The sequence below is a fragment of the Oenanthe melanoleuca genome, chromosome 2 (genome assembly GCF_029582105.1).
Source record: "Oenanthe melanoleuca isolate GR-GAL-2019-014 chromosome 2, OMel1.0, whole genome shotgun sequence".
In the NCBI taxonomy this organism is placed as follows: domain Eukaryota; kingdom Metazoa; phylum Chordata; class Aves; order Passeriformes; family Muscicapidae; genus Oenanthe; species Oenanthe melanoleuca.
Genome location: NC_079335.1, coordinates 108,783,657 through 108,800,945, shown reverse-complemented (window position 1 = coordinate 108,800,945; position 17,289 = coordinate 108,783,657). Strand labels below are relative to the sequence as shown.

At 42.8% G+C, this 17,289-nt stretch overlaps 1 protein-coding gene across 2 annotated transcripts in view; it reads left to right on the top strand.

Annotated features, from left to right (window-relative positions):
• Positions 1-17,126, top strand: part of TGFBR2 (transforming growth factor beta receptor 2) — a 59,670-nt gene extending 42,544 nt beyond the window's left edge. For both annotated transcript variants that reach the window (XM_056484354.1, XM_056484353.1), the window contains 3 exons: positions 2,653-2,794; positions 10,452-10,579; positions 14,752-17,126. In XM_056484354.1, the coding sequence (XP_056340329.1) occupies positions 2,653-2,794; positions 10,452-10,579; positions 14,752-14,931 (450 nt within the window). In that variant the 3' untranslated portion in view covers positions 14,932-17,126. The remainder of the gene's footprint in view (positions 1-2,652; positions 2,795-10,451; positions 10,580-14,751) is intronic.
• Positions 17,127-17,289: the final 163 nt, after the last annotated feature.

Sequence of the window (17,289 nt, the reverse complement as noted above, 5' to 3'; positions counted from 1 at the left end):
AGCATGTTTGAGCTTGTTAGCAGCTATTTGTGGTGCTGCTGCAATGCACACACACACACACACAAACACAATGAGGATCTGCTCCATTTTTTGAAGTTTTGACACAGTTTTCATGCCTGATGGCATTACACTTCTGCATGACTCAACCCACTTCTGATCTACCCCAGCATATGTGAAGTTAGTCTTGTCCTCAGTCAGTCAGTCCTCAAAAGCTGCAAGCACATAACTACTGATAGATAACAATTTTAAAATTCTAAAGAAGACACCTCTTTAATGAATGGTATATTCTCCACATGCAAGCAAATACAAGGATGTCAAATAAAAATAATTATTGACTACAAAAACAGGCTGGAAAGCACCTTTTTCCCCATTAGAACCATTGCAGTCTTTTGAGTTTGGTCATCCATGATGGTTAATATTTGCAGACATTACTTAATGTGACTGTGTAAATCTGGACCTTCTTCCCACTGTGTTCTGACAACTGGTAGGTGCAGGCAAGGCCAGCAGTTCTGTGCCTCAGCAGCATCAGCACCCTTGTAATAGAGGGTTTACCATATCAGATAAAGAGAAATATTTACTGCCTCTGACTGATACACATCAGGGCATGAAACATTTCTCAACAGCTTGAAAGAAATGTAAGTTAAAAAAAAAAGATTCAAATGTCACAAAAAATGATGATGCAGTGCAGGAAGAGAGACGGTCCTTCACTAGAAGTTTTGGAAAATCAAGAACTGAAAGCAGATTGGTATTTGTAAAGAAGCCTGTCCAGATCTTAGAGGGGCAACCAGCTTGGAATTGCCAGAGTTTAGGTACCTAAAAATGCCTTTGAGATTCAGGAGTCATTTGTTTGCAAGATACAGAGAAAGTGTCTTTGACTGAAAGACCTGATAATCTAAATGTAGATAAAAGACCATAAGCAGAATGGGATACATAATAGATTCAAAACAGGATGGGTGTAAATTGGCTTGATAGCATTCATCAAGTAAATTTTTCTCTGCACTTTCTTCTGTGCATTTTAGTTATAGGGCTTCATCCTCCACTGTCCTGCAAAGGTGCAGAATCATTTTCATTGCTGTGAAGAGCATATGAAATGCCAGACCAGAACAGAACTTTGTGGCAGTGTGAGGGGTCTGTGTTTAGGCATCATTAACTCTTGTTAAAATCAGCAAGGTTTGCACATGGGCCATGTGCACAGGTAACTTTCTTAAGCTTTGGATGAGGATCTGCTTGGGGAAGAACACGTGTTGGGGAGTTAATGGTGGGTGGCAACAACCTCTGCTTCAGTGTTTCCATATTTAATGTAGGGGAGGGGGTTGGTGCTCACCTCAGTGGTGCTGGGATGTGACTGTCCCTAGAACCTCTTCAGTGTATAGCTGCTACTCATGTGCTTGGCCTTAAATTCATCAGTGTCAGTGCAGCAGGGAACTTAACCTTGAGGCTGCTCATACTGAGTTTTTTTCCTGTCTTCTGTTTATAAAGGGTTTGATCCTACAACCATTCAGATATTTTTGACACAGAGATTTTCTGCTGTTGCAAGGTCCATGTGACAAAGCTATGTTCTTGATCTTTCCTTCTTCTTATGATACTTTCCACTTTTTGTGGAACATCTTCCCATTTGCCCTGAGCCTGAGGTCACAAGACATGTTTACAGAAGCTTATAAAATAGGTGTCATAGGGCTCTCTCAAGACTGTACATTTACTATGTGGCTGTCTGCAGTTGCAGACCCAGTAACTGAAATGATCTTTCACAGCCCTGCTTGCCTCTGGGCTCTGGAGTGATTGCTGTGGTGCAAACAGCTCGTTTCAGTCATATGTCCTACTGCATCACCCACTTGTGTCTGTTCATCTCTGCCATTAACCAGTCTGCAACTTGAAGCTGTCTTTGCCTGATGAAAGACTTCTGTCTGCAGTTTTTCAAGGGGGATATGTTATTTATACCCTGTGAAGAGTTTGTCATTTGAGAGCAACTGTTGAGTGATCCAAGAATTCATCCTTAAATCCTTTCTTGTGATAAAAACAGACTTTTAAACTTCACCTTGTGTAAAGCAAAATCATATATAGATCCCAGCAAAGCTGCTAAAGTCATTGCTGAAAATTGCTCAGTCTGAATAAAGTTTATGAGAATGTTTTTTCAAAGGGGCAGATTTTTGGTTTCGATTCAAATGTGTGGTTCTGCATTCAGTATTTTTGTGTTTGCTTTCTTCTCCCAAGCCTGCCTTTACTCTCTTTTAAGGCCTACCATGGAAAGAAACAGCTAACACTTTAATATTCTGTGCAATATAATACAGTGTGTTTCTTGCTCATCTGAAAGACACTTGGTCAGCAGCAATTGCTTCAGGTCCAAAGGTCAGGGTTTATCTGTGAATAGCCAAAGAGAAAGAAAACTTGTCAGTGTCAAAATTATTTGCTTAAGGATCTAAAAAAGACTATTTTTTTTTTTCTCACCAAGAGAGTTGCAAGTAAGTTGGTAGTCAGGACAATGCCAGATTCTCCTGGCAGCAAGAAACACAGCCTGTGCCAAGTATAGCCTGAATTTTTGGATGCATGTCAAATGGCACTGTTTCTGTGAAAGCTGAAGTTAAATCACAGTGGAATCCAAAACATGAATTGCTATTTCAGCTCGTGAGCTCTCCCCAATCTCTTCTCCTGTAGGTTGGCACAGCAAGGTATATGGCCCCTGAGGTTTTGGAGTCCAGGATGAACCTGGAGAACATGGAGTCCTTCAAACAAACAGATGTGTACTCCATGGCTTTGGTCCTCTGGGAAATGACATCTCGCTGTAACGCTGTCGGAGGTAAGTGCCATCTGTTCTCTTCTCTCTAAAAGTATGTTGAGACAGACATGCTCTCATGGTTGTCTGGGGAGAGGGTGATTCTTTTTGACTATCACCAGGTTTTCTAGTGTATCTGGATGCTGTAAATTAACAGTCCTTCAGCAGTGTGAGATGCACATGTGCATGAGCAGGCTTGAACACCATGCGTCTGAGCACAAGAGTAAATTGATGCTCAGTTGGTGTAAGGATAAATTTGCTGTTAGGTAGGTCACTTCTAAAGATGATTGAAGTCTGGTTTCCCTGTGACATCTTGGGTAGCCATGGACTGACTCAGTCTGGTTGATCTCACTCAAAATAATTGGAAACATAAGTCAATTTGAAATATTAAACCAAAGAAGTGATAACTGCTTCCCATTTACTTTCATGGAATGTTAATTCTCAAACCTAGTAAGTGCCTAATTTACTAATTGATAATTTCAATAAGAGACATCATAGTGGTATGGAAAGTTTCCTGTTTTCCCAAAAATCACCAGCTGCTACACATCATGCTTTGTGATTTTGCAAGAGATCATCCATATGAGAAATCAAGGGATGTTTGCTGTATAAAGTGTAGTAACAAAATAGAAATTATTGGAACTGACTATAAGAAGAGCTCCAAGAAAAGCTGCTATGCTTGTTCATATTCAGAGTTTCTTCTGAAACAGAAATCTCCATTTCTGCTTTGCCTGAAGGTGACCTGGAATTTCTAGTGTGCAATGCTGGTGTGTGCTAGAAATCAGAAAAGTTGCTTTTGGGACATCTGCAATGCATATTGCCATGTTTGAAGTTTTTTCACCTTACTTGAGCAACTAAAATAAGACCAAGTTGCATGTAAAATACTTCAGCCTCCTAGAATCATCTAAGAGTCATTCTAAAAAATATTGCTGCACAGTTCAGGGCTCACACAGGCAGTCTAAGGAGTGGGCTGTAAAAGGTAACACTAATGTGGATATTACAGTAGATATGCAACTGTGATTTGATTTGTTATCCTTCTTCCAAAACCACAGAGGCTCCCTTTTCATCGGGCTTGGCACAGTTCCACCTTGAAGGGCTGCCATGGATGCAGAGACAGGACAGTCTTGCTGGCTAGAGCACTGTGCTATGAGGAACATAGTGTACAGGAGGGAAACCAGTGTCCCAGGGGAAGATGTGCATAGCTGCTCCTTGTTTCTCTACCAGCATCTGTGGGATACCACAAGGGAGGTCTCTGAAGCCACTGTGCACAGTGGCTGTGTGGCTGCCCCACGATGTCCATGTGCAGGAGGGAGGAACTGAAATTCCACTAGGAATTCCACACTAGGAATCCCATCTCAGTCTCCTGCTATGTCTGAGCAGCATTTGCTCTTGCTGGGTGGGCTGTACTGTGGGCAACAGATTTGCCCCTGTTTGCACCCTGCCAGGAAAGCCACAAAGCGAGTATGTGTGCTGAACATGCTAGCATAAAAGCATGAAAGGAACAGCAAATTCTTTTCTAGTCAAACATTTAAGGGTAAAACATTTGGTGCTTCAGGAACTGGACCTTCTGACATATTCCAAGGCAATCCTATCCATACTTAATGGATCATGGTTATGCCTGTTTCTAAGAGCATTGGCACAACTTCAGCCTTTCATTAGCACTTTTGTAAATGTGGCAGGGGAGATTTAAAACCTGAAAAAAAAAAAGGAACTGTGCCTTGTCTCGTGATCTGCCTTTGTTTCTTGCATTTAGGAGCCCACCTGATTAGTATAAATATGAGCTATTCACTATGGAGTCTTTTATCTTTGATGATGCCTGAGTCCCTCATTGTTCAGATTTGCTGAGTAGGGCAAAATGAAGATTGTAGCAAAAGCAAATCTTATTGCTGCTGTTCTCAGAAGACAACTGCTAAAAGAGGATATAAAGGGAGTTTCATAAGGAAGGAAAATCACCAGCATGTTTATCTAGAAGAGATTGACCCATTATTACTTTGAGAAGAACTGAAGTCATTTCAATAAAGGGAAATATTTCTCAGCATCCCCTTTCAATTGATGATTAACCCCCATCCACATCCTGATTTTCCCTATTCATTTCACCCCTCAGTCATTCTCATCTCCAAAAACACATTTCTTGCATTTTATTTCCCTACTTCAGTCACCTTTCCTGAGGTGAGGCCCCCAGCAAAACCCCAGGAGCACTAGGGCAGATCTGTAGAGGTTGGAACTTGTGCTTGGCATCTCTGGCTAAAGCAGTTAAACACAACTCCCAGGATGCAGATCCCTTAACTTGTTATTGGTACTGTGTTGCAACAGCATTGCACCATTACTCTCATTTCCTTCTCAGATCTTCCCCTGGTTCCTGCAGTCTGGTTATCTTTGCAGGCAGCTGGTGAAATACCCTTACAGTGATTCACGACTGCAGCTCCCCCTCTGCTTTCTTTCTCCATCTGTCACTTGTGAGACTCCCTCCTCTCCTCACAGCCTTCCTGAGGAGCTGCCTCTGCTCAGGCAAACCTCTCTTTTACTCGTAGACTGTTTGGCAGTGAGAGAAATGTTTTTGCAAGTAAGGCAGAGTAGGCTGACCTGATTGCAGACAGCCTTTTCAAAGGAGCCCAAAAGATCTGGGCTCTGTCTCTGCAGGGCAGCCTTGGCTGTGGTGTCAGCTTGGGGCAGTTCTGAGGACAAGAGTGGGAGTCAGCCCAGGCAACAGCATTAACAACTTTATTTAGGGAGGGAAGCATGCAAGGAGGGGGTGCTAACTGCCATTCAGCCATGTAGAGGTGCAGGGACTTATTTCTTTTTCAGAGGGAGCTCTTGGGATTCATTTGTCAGCGTGCAGGTGTTGGCGAGTGTGGGAGGTGATGCAGGCAGGTCCTTTCACTACAGACACTTTGTCAAACACAGCCTGCACACTATGCCAGGCCTCTTCAGGCCTCAGCAGACATTTGAACAAAAATACCCAGCAGCACAACCCATAGTGTGAAGCTGCTGCAGTAAATAAGCAGGTGGGATTGGCTTTTGAGAAAGGCCACGCTGTTCGTTGTTACTTCGTTGTGCTAAATATGGAGAAGCAGGAATGGGGCACAAGGGAAAGGGAGACAGAGGCAAAGATCGAGGTTGACTGATTTTTCACCAGAGTATAATTTAAGAGGCATATTTAGAAACTCAGCAATACTACTTTGGGGAGAACTTCAACTGTTCCATGCTGCTGTTAACTTGGTATTTCATTCAGCACAACAGCTGTGCACCAGATGCTGCACATTGCAAGAAATATAATTTTCATCCCAACCACTTGCTTTCAGAGTGACACAGCTTTGGTGACTGAGACAAGTGTAATTTCTCTGACAGCCTCCTAGAAAGAAAAGAAAACCATCTGGTTTGAATCACAACTGCTATGGGTGAGGGACTGTTGGGGGTGGCAGGGGAAAAGCAGAGGAAAGGGAACTTCTGGATACACAGGTTTGGGGAAGAGGGAGAAGATAAACCCCTCCAAAAATGGTGATGTTGCACTGCCTGGAGTGGTGGCTGACTTCAGAAGAGTAGCAGGGCTTTGTTTAAAATGGCAGCCTTGCTTACCAGAGCCATGTCATGTGAATAAAATCAGGATTAATCTTATGCTTACTTGGAAAGAGTCAGCCAAGAGCCACAGTTTGGCAACTAAGCATTTGTGCATGCTGTACCTCAGGAAGTGCTTAGCTTTCATCACACTGACGTGGAGCAGTGACATTTCTGGCAGCAGGGAGATGTCCTGTACAGCAGGGCTGTGCCTGTGCAGTGGCCCTGAGGTGATCTGAATTTCTCCTTCTGTGAAGCAGAGCCCACTTAGGGCATGTCTGCACTGCAGTGCCTTGTCGTGGCACACAGCCCTGGCTGGTAGATCCAGTGCAGCATCACCCTGTGACAGCCACCCATGCCCTGGGAATTCTCCAAGTGTCTCCCCAGTGCTATCTGTAAGGTGGCAGGTGCTGTCCTTCAGCAAGCCCACGTGGCAGTGGGTAATGTCACTGCACCACAGCCCATGCTGAGCACTGATGTGCCCTGGGTTTGGTACTTTCCCACCTCAGGAGTCACTGCACGCTGACTGAGCAGCCCCTAAGCTACACTGATGGCAGGGCTTGTGCACTCCCAAACCTTTAGAAGGGTGACTGTGTCTTTGATCATCAGATGTGAAGTCATCTAAGAGATATGTGCACACAATGAGTTCACCCATCTCAATGCATCCTTCCTTCAACAGGGAAACCTAGGGAAATTTATGACCTAAGCATTTGGCAGCATCTTAAACCTGGCCATGGAACAGCTTTTGGGCCTCTGCTTTGGGCATTATTTTCCCATTGTGCCACTAGTGCAGGCTAGCAGATTCACTCCCCAAATTCCTCCAGCATGAAGAAAGACACTGTCTGAAGGACTCTACCTGTGTCTGCATGAGCTGTCACAGTAGCTCCACCATCGACTGATTTATCCCTTCTTCCTCATAAACTCTAAATAAAGGGGCATTTCAAAGGGACCTACAAGTTCCCAAACACAAGTGGATTGTGCCTCACAGTTGAGTTCTGCTGGCCTTCAGGCTTACTCCTGCCTTGATTCTGCCAATAAAACTTCATCATCCAGCATGAGAGGTTGTCCCACAGAAAGATCAGTAAGACAGATCACACATAAAGGAATGTAAACAAGGTTTGTGGGTATGCTTTTCTGACCCAAAGAAATGTTCAGGGCAAAAAACTTAGAGTAGAAAAAGACCACAGGTGAGCCAAATTTTCCAAGTTTTCATCACACCCAACAAATAGATTTTCAATAATGTCTCTGTTTGGGGCTAAATATCCTATCCTAGCCTGTCTGAAAAATTTAGCTAGGCCAATGTCAAAAAAAAACTAGAGGTACAGCAATTAGTAGTGCAAGTCAGGTCTCAATCATAAAGATTAAATGCTGAAGGAAGTCTGCCATTTTTAAATGCAAAAGGTTCTGTTGTTCATGGTTCCTGACATATTTATGGCACTTCATTAGTTGTCATTTTTAGTGCCCAACCAGTCTAAAACCAATCAAAAGAAACATAGAAGGCATGAAAAATAGAATCAACATCTGTATGCATCCACACACAGGCATCTAGGCACAACCTACCTCAAACTGATATTTCTTACATCTACTGTAGCATGTAAACATGATCCATGGGTAACACCAGCTATTCCTGCTAAATGTGGCTGACACTTGAGATTCCACAGCATTAGGATGGCTTAATGCATGAGGATTTAGAGGGCTTTTTTTTTACTTTCCAAGGGAAAGAGAAGCATGATAATAAATAGCAAGAAGATGGCACATGCTTTTCAAGCTGAGGGAAGGCATGACTGTATTGGTAGAAAGTCATTACAGTGAACTGGCATCTGACCTCAGTTTCTCTTTCTTTATCATAAACAAAAACAAAGCAACAACAAAAAATCCAAACCTGAAAAACCTATTCCATCTTTATATTTGGAAGAGGAATGCTCATAACTTACAATTTCTCAAACAGAAGAAATGTACTGTGAACCTACCAATTCCCAGGAAAGGCTTTCCCTTCTCCTGCTTGAACCATCTCATTAATCTGAACAACCCTGAGATTAAATCAGTGGGAGGGAACAAGTCAGCACCACAGCACCAGCTTCCCTCTGTTGGACATTGAAACTCCTCTGACTCCTCACCCTGCAAGATCTCAGAACCTTGGCTGGTGTCCATGACCACCAGAACTGAACCATGGCTGATGGAGATGGTGCAGGAAATGGCCATCTAGGTCATGCAATTTAAATTCACCTGGTGAACTCTTAATATTTTTGTTAGCTTTGAAGTATAGGTATGTGCAATATTATCATTGTGCATCTGCTGTATGCTAACCCAGGTCTGACTAGCAAGGTGGCAGCTTCCCAATTCATTTATAGGGCTAGAGTCTTGTAAATTTACTTTGGCTGAGTAATATCAGACGCAGATTAATGTGGGTGAAACTGGTTTGCCTTCTTGTACAGGAAGGAAAGCGAAGCAGACTTTGGCACTTGGGTCTTAGAAGATGGGAGTTTTGTTTCTAGACTATAGCCACTCTCCAGAGCATTTTGTGGAAAGTGGCCAGCAGCAGTTGGCTAGGAAAAAGGAAGGAGAGCTCTGTAGGAGGCATCTATGGGGTGATCTGCTGCACTGCACACAGTTGTTTGCAGCTGAATCTCTAAATGCTGAGCATTTGAAGCACAAGATCTAATATCCCCTCCAAAATGTTTGTTACTGTAACTTGACGATTCTTTTTATGCATTAGCCTGATAAAGTCTTCATCTCATGGCCTTCACATACAAGTGAGATCTACAGCCTGACTTCAAGGCTCTGGAGAATAGTCCAAAGCTAGTTGTCTTCAATACTACCTTGCTTTTATCATGAGACATGTCAGAAGGACCTGACCTGTGTTATCTTGATCATTAGTTATTTTCGGTAGCATATCCTATGATCCCATCCTTACTTTTCTCTCCCAAAGTAAACAAACCCAAGTGTTAAAGGTTCTTCCCATTTCTTCTGGACCTTTAATCCTTATTCACATTTCTTGGCACTTGTTTATCCCTTTAGAGGGGTGAGCAACACTGGGCACTGCAGTTGAACTTGGTTGTAGCATCATGAAACTGTGGTTTGTCTCTCTGCTCGTTCATCTCTGTTCACACATCATCTGGGCATTCACATGCATTCTTCAGACTGCTTTGTGGATTACACTTCAGTTTTTCTTGCCCTCAATTAATTCCTAGAAAGAAGTAAGAGGCAGCAGAACAGGCCAACTTCATAAATCTTTATCTGATAGCAGCAAGTCATTAGGCCTGTGAGTAAAGTCTCCATCTGTTCCCAAAGAAACCACAGCATTTTCTACACTGTGTCAGCATTTACTATAATATTTCCGCTCCCAGAGATTTCTTGAGTTTTCTCCAAAGGTCCCATATGTCTGCTTCTTCCTTTCTCTCTCCAAAGAAAAGCAAAGGAAATATGCAACATGCAAACAAAAACTAGAGTGGCAGCAGCCCCTTCAGAAAACTGTGCCCCTGTATCATAGGCCAAAACTGATCCATTTTGGGAAGGAAACCTAAAATAAGAGCAGACTACTACTTTCTACAAAAGAATGCAGCTTAGGAGTAAACAAGGGCAGTATGGCAGCTTCCAGCATAGCTCCTTAACTATATCTTTGTCCTTTCCAAGCAACTGCTTCATCCTAACAATCTGCACATCCACATCTACCATGACCTAGATAGATTTCAGTTTGTATTTCACCTGGTAAGTGTGTGGACTCCAGAAGAGCTAAGGGTGACCAACTCTTCAAAAGCTTGGCTCATGCAAAATTCACCTTAAAGGTCCTGTGCATTTTACCTCAAAAGAGGTTGAAAGGCTCACAAGCCATTATAGACTACTCTGCTTCTTGGACTGTTGCTAATATTATTATGTACTAAAGGGTTTAAATGAGAACTGTTTTATTGGCTAGGAAACTAAAGGGGAAGGGAGGGAGGGTGTGGGAGAAGCACATTTGAAACATTTTTGAAAATGCCAACTGGCTTTGCTTTGTTTGGAGCTGGTCAAGCAGAACAGTGGCAGTGAGCAGCTAATCAGTGGCTCCTGCTCCTCAGAGGACAGCCAGCTCCCTTCACTCTGTACACCAGCACCCAGCTAAATACCCTGTGTTTGCTTCTTCTCCTGTCAGAAGTGAAAGAGTACGAGCCCCCCTTCGGCTCCAAAGTGCGAGAGCACCCTTGTGTGGAAAGCATGAAGGACAATGTCCTGAGAGACAGAGGGCGGCCCGAGATCCCCAGCTCCTGGCTTAACCACCAGGTAAGAGCACCACACACGAGCAGAGGGAGCTGCACTGTACATTTGGCTGCTGCCTGAAGCCTGAGCCTCCCCTCAGTGCCCTGCCCAGCAGCTGGACTTGTCTTTGTGTGGAGAGGTCTGTCACACATGGAGAAGCTCTATCACAGAGTGGCACTGGTGCTGACGTAGCTCAGACACCACAGTTCTCTGCCCCTGCCTGCCCCAATGCCCTGGTATTCCTGCTGCACACCAGTAATCTAAAACCAATCAGAACAGAAGCATTGGAAGCCTGAGATCCAGCAATCATCTGGAGAGCCATGGAATAATTAGGCCCTTAAAGCACCCTGTGTGTAGGCTCTGAAAGGGCAAAGAAAACAGCTTCACACATGGGCCTCTGTTGCAAGCAGAATGGGAGCTTCAGACAAAATTTATTAGAGAAGCCCTCCTGTTGAGTTGTGAGGTACAGAAGGGATCCCCTTACTTTCTAAACTCCTTCTCAGGCAGGTGGTTGGATCAGTCTTAGCCCCAGATTTTGTCAACAGTTAAGGATTATATAGGTGCAGTTGGACCATTATACAACTAGGGATAAATCCCACACGATTAAGGATGGCAAACCAGATATAAAAATATAAACTATTTATTATGATAATGACTAGACAAAAACATCTTAATCAGAGTTATGTACTACACAGTATAGAAGCTATAAACACTCATATACTGTGCACTGTGTAGCAATATTGAAGCAATTATATTAAAGCAACTGTACTAAAGGTAGAAAAAACAGTTTTAACTAAAGATTGATGTCAGCCACCCATGCCAACAACCGTAGACAAATCTTTTCCACTCAGCCTCGAGGAGTAACCTTGAGGGCATGGGAGTAACCTTGAGGCATTGGACTCCTCAAGGGGAGGAATCTCTACACTCACTCCAAGAAGGGTTATGTTAGAAGATGCTGTTGTTAAAAGTGGGACTGGGCTTTCATAGTATAAAATGATTGGCTGTCAGTCAGATGTCTCCAGGGCCAGCTCAGTCAGCTCAGCAGCTTTAGATAAGTTATTAATAGTATCACTTGTTTGTTCCTTTGTTGGGCAGTTTACCAGGTCTACCTCATCTTCATCTCACTGTCAGGATATTTCACTTTGAGTCAGGCTGGTTTCAGCATTATTCAACACCAAAAGCATCATGAACCCCTTCTCATTTCACCATGGTAGCTTTGGAAACAGGGCACTGTTCAATTTGTTGTACCCCATTTCCAGGGAAACCATCCTACTACAAAGGATCTTCAGCAGAGAAAGCAAATCTCAGTACTTTACCAGGGAAACCAATCATAGTTGTATCACAGTTGTTGACAGGTTTAAGGAAATATGAAATTAGTGTTCAACAAGCCAGTCTGGTTTTATTCAGCTGTGCATTAGCAGTCCCTTTCCCTTGCATATCACAAAGACCTTTGTCAGCTTCTTCCATTCGTGAGCGCCATGGTTTCACTTCCTAGGCAGTAGTAGATTTTTCAGTATATGAAACTGAATGGAAACAAGCCAAACACATGTATTTCTTCACCTTTCCTCTCATTAGTTTTATCAGTAGAGATAAAATGTGAATCATATCATAGAAGCGAGGCTTGGTTATTCCATTTCTCAATGAAATATGCTGAGTGGTCTTTAGCAATAAAGGAAAGTATCACAAACATTTATAAAAGCCCGGGCAACCAATAATATAATCTACTATTTCCATCAGGAGCAATGTAACACTCCCTTTTAAATTCCATCTGGGAAGTTAAAATCAGTCGGACAGCTACTTAAAAAAGACCAATTGAGTGACTAAAATCAATCATCTTCCCAACCAAGAACATCTGCCACCTGATGGCAGTGGAAGAGTGCAGCCCCTTCCTGGTCTGCAGGGATTTGCTTCTTATGTACTCAGTGTGAAGAGTAGGGTTATTGAGGAGAAGCTTTTAATTCAAAGTTGAATTTTGAGGGACACCTGGATATCTAATACTACCAGCACTAAAAGCCCTTGACAGCCAGGCTGAGTGTGCAGAGAGTTGCAGCTTGAGATACTGGGGTAGAACTGTAGAATACACTGCAGATTTCTTCACCTCTGGGTTTATAAAGCAAGTAAAATGATCATGGATTTAGACCTAGGTGTCCTGAATTTGACTTCAGAGATGTCTTCCCTGTATAAAACCCACACCTCAATCTGCCCAGCACAGAGCACCCCACAAACTGGGAGGGCCATGCACCTGTGCTTGTGCATCACCAGAATGGGCACAGCTGGCTCCAACAGAGTTCAGCTAAGAGTCTAAGGAAGGGAATGGATGCCTGATAACACCCTCAGAGGACATTTAATGAAGGTGTATTTAATTCCCTTCGCCTGAATCCCTTCAGTGTTTCACACTGTGCTATCTAAGATGCAGTGATGCATCAGTTTCTGCAGGGCTGTGAGAGTTTGCAGCAGCTGAGGATCTGCTTTGAACTCCATAGAAGTTGTTCTTACTGTAATGGCTCTTCCATATTCATTTCCTTCCTCTGCAGTCGTGTTTTTGTAATGAACTCATTATTCATCATGATAAAATTCTGGAATGGATTTACATATTAAAATTAGCCCCACACCCCCCTTAATGAGATTTGTTGCACTATTGATTTCAAGTTAATGTTTAATATTTAATTTAATTTACTGCTTGTAATTTCAATGCCAGCAGAAAACTAATGTTATTTGTACACAGACAGTAACATTCTGCTATTAGCATTGACATCAGTCAACATCACCAATTAGGTAAATTATACAATTAATGCAGTGTTGTGAAATGTTATTTTTTTAAATAAGTTTAAGATAAATCCTAGTTAATGGGCTTTTAGTGTCATAAAGCAAAAACAGTTTCCTGGCAAATACCTCATGTTTATATAATTCATCACGGAGATGCAACTGGTTTTTTGCTCCTGTAAACATTTGCATGAGAATTGAAATGAAGGTTAAACAGTTACAACTGTGAGTGATGTGTTTAAGAGTTTGTGGGACCATGGCCCCTATTTGCACATAGATTTAGGCAGTCTACAAGGAATTCATAAAGAGCTGAGGTACAGCCCAATATTGCTGGCAATCAGAATTTTGTCTTAAAAACCCAAGCAGAATTCAGGCATGGAAAGGCATGGGTGTCCTGGTTTGAGGACAGGTGTCTGCCAATAAAGGCAGAAGCTTCTCTTTGAAATGGAGAATGTAAACCTCCTTCCTCCAAATTATTATAATTTTGGAATTAAGGGGCTTTTAGGCAAAGATATGGGAATTAGGAATAACAGTTCTTTACTAGGAAAATGAAAATAGAAATACAGTATTACAAAGAACAATCCCAAAAACACTGACAGAGTCAGAATACAGCCTGACACCCTGTCAGTCAGGATGTTGGTCGCAGTCCCATTAAATGGTGGCTACAGTCCTCCTGCAGTGGCAGATGTGGCTCAGCTGAAGCAGTGCACCTGTAGAAGGGTGCAGTTTTCCTCTGACGATCCAAGGATGATGTGGAAAGGTCCAGTTTTCCTCTGGAATCCAGTGGAAAGATGGTAACTTGCTGTTCAAATCTCAGTTTTTATCTAGGTAGGAAAGGCTTGGCTCCTCCCCCTGGCTGGAGCATCTCCCAGTGGGATGATGTAATTTTATCAGTCATACAGTGGGACTTAATGGCCTGTTAACAGCAGGTGATATCTTCCTGGAGGGAGGATGGGTTGTGGAAAAGACAAAGATGATTGCCCCAGCTGGTTTTAAAGATGGCCCATTAGCAGATAATATGTGCCACAGAGATAAGGATCACTGCCCCACCCGGCTTCAACAGATGGAGATAGAATAGACATTTCTGGTCACATCCTGTATGGCAACCCAAGACAGTGGGTTAAGCAGGAGGTCATGTTATCCAAGAATTTTAATCATATTTATTTTAAAAAAAACCCTGCTTGATTCTATAGCATTAGTCTGAAGCATCATTGTTCTTGTTAGAGCATATCAGACCACATGTCCAGAGATGACAGCTGGCTAAAGTGTTGAAAATACTGCAGTAGGGTTTCTTTTAAAAAAAAAAAAAAAAGAAAGCGTTGCCCCCATGACAGAAGCAGCAGACCCCATAAAGGGATATATAATAAAATAACCCCGAGCTTGTGAGGCGCTGAAGCAGTGTCTGAGAGAGGCTCCCGGTGTGCTCCCTGCAGGGCATCCAGATGGTGTGCGAGACCCTGACCGAGTGCTGGGACCACGACCCCGAGGCGCGGCTGACGGCGCAGTGCGTGGCCGAGCGCTTCAGCCAGCTCAAGCACCTCGACAGGCTCTCGGGAAGGAGCTGCTCCGAGGAGAAGATTCCCGAGGACGGCTCCGTGACCACCGCCAAGTAGCGCCCGCCGAGAGCTCCAGACGGAGGGAGCCGCTCCTGGACGTGTTCACCTTGGCAAAGGAAGGAGTCTTGGTCTGTGCCTTGACTTGCTTCCTGGAGGATGAGGCTGCCGCTACTCCCTTTATGCTCCAGCTCTGGGCAGGGAGATGTGTTGTGGGAGTTAAAAGCTGGGGGAGTAGCAGTCATACCCTAGCACTGGCGGCCGGCATCATGTCGTAGGAGGAGCTATGTGTGGTAGCACTTCCTCAGGAAGAGGATTTGAAAATAGCCAATAACATTATGCACTTTATTAATGCCTGTATATAACTTTGAAATTGCTATTTTTATTTATATATATATATACATATATATAAAAAGTATGTATATATATATATATATATATATATATATATATATATGTATCTATAAGCAACCATGTCCTGGGAAAAAAAAAGTTATTAAAAAAAAGTGCTTTCCAGGAAATTACCAGTGCATTAGAAATCCCACCCCTTAGGGAATGAACCTGGGGAGACTGGTATAGCACCACACCAGCAATTGTGCACTAAGCGTTCTGCCAAAAAATAGGAATAATATGCAATAAGAAGATGACTCTTAAAGGATGTGCTGTGACCACCTGGCTGTGGTCCTGCTGTTCACAGTTGCAGGAGCAGTCTCACAGCAGACAGGCCAAGTTGCATGGTCCTGTCCACAGCACATTGGGGAAGGTTCAGGAATGCCTTTTCCCCTCTCATCAGAGCCCCAGAGTCCTCAAAGTGTTCCAGAACAGGCATGTGAGGAGGTTTGGCCCTTCCCACATGTGTGTTTTGTTATTGAGTTCATTAATGTTGTATGTTTATTGCTTTGAATTCGTGCTGCTTGCAAACAGGTTGCAAAATATCAGCAGGATGAGTTTTCCCCTCCTCCCATCCCCACCCCCAACCATACAGAACAGGACAGGGCCAGTGCAAATCCAAGCAGATGTTTTATATTTGCAGTGCATTCTGAGTATGGGCAATCCTATATTTTTTCCCCCCTGTCTTTTACCTTGATTTTTTTTGCTTTAAAAACAATGTTTTTTTTCCCTCTACAGTGTGTCTTATTTCTAGACAAACCACAGCCTGACTCTGTTCCATGGTTTCTAAAGTAAGAGGCAACAGCTGGTGCCTTTACTTTTGCAAAAAGGCCTTGGAGGTGAGGGAAAGCTCCATAGCAATAGGTTAATGGCATATCCTGCCCTCAGCATTGCTTGCATTTAGGGCTGCCTCAGCAAGTCAGCAATTCACAGAATAAAAAAAAACAGAAACAAAGAAAGGCTTTTTCAACAGGATCTTTCAGACTTTGCTTACATTCTTTCAGTTCCCCAAAATGCTTGAGACAGTTGACATCACATCAGGCCTATATACATGACAGCAATGTGTGTTTAAGAAGTGCTAAAAATTTTGTCTTTAGGTGTTTTACAGTGATTTATCCCCTTTTCTCTTCCTTTTGGCATGTCAGCAGGCCTTGCAAGTTAGAAATTCAACAGCACAAACCAATGCTGGACAGATGTATCTGGTGTGATTTAGTAAACACCTTTGACAGATAAACATCAGTATTTCTCTTGAAAATGTTGCCATACAAGTCAATAGGAATCATGCTTATTCGAATAAGAGTTAAAATTTATGATGGCAAATACTTTATTTGAAATGGTTTTGTAACTGGTTTTTTTTTGTTTTGTTTTTTTTTGTTTGTTTGTTTTTTAATTTTAACCAAACTGCTCAGAAATGTTAGAGCAACGGGGACAAAACAGGGCAAAACCTCCACACCTACAGTGGAACTTAGAGGTTCATTTTTGTAGGGATGGAATGCTGTAAATTCACAGGTCCTTAGGCAGAGGTAGGAGATGTGGGTGGGGAGTGCATCCAGGCAGGTAAATGTCTCAGCCCATTTCTCTTCCTCCATCCACACAGAAGGTCAAGCAATGGCAACCAGTAGTTCCTTACAGTACTGACATTTTTATGGGGTTTTTTAACACTACATGTAAAGGGAAATTTTTATTCTTTTAAGGAATATTTCACCTGTACATCATGTATGAAATAGGAATGTGAGCAATATATACTCTTGTATATCAAAAGTTTCAAACACTTACCTTGCTTTTTAAGCTGTTTTGAGGGGGTTTTCATCTTGTTTTGTATAAATCAAATGTTTATTGGAGCAAATAAAATAACACCAACTCAAGTTCGACTCTGGAGCATCCAGAACAGGGAGAGGGCTCTCCCTAAAATGAGCCCTAAGATGATTCAAGTCCATTCCTTTCCACTAGGGGAATGAGTGTCACTCTGTGTGCATGTGTGTCCTGCTCTGCTGAGGACTCCTTCCCCTAGTCTCCAGCCTGCCCTTC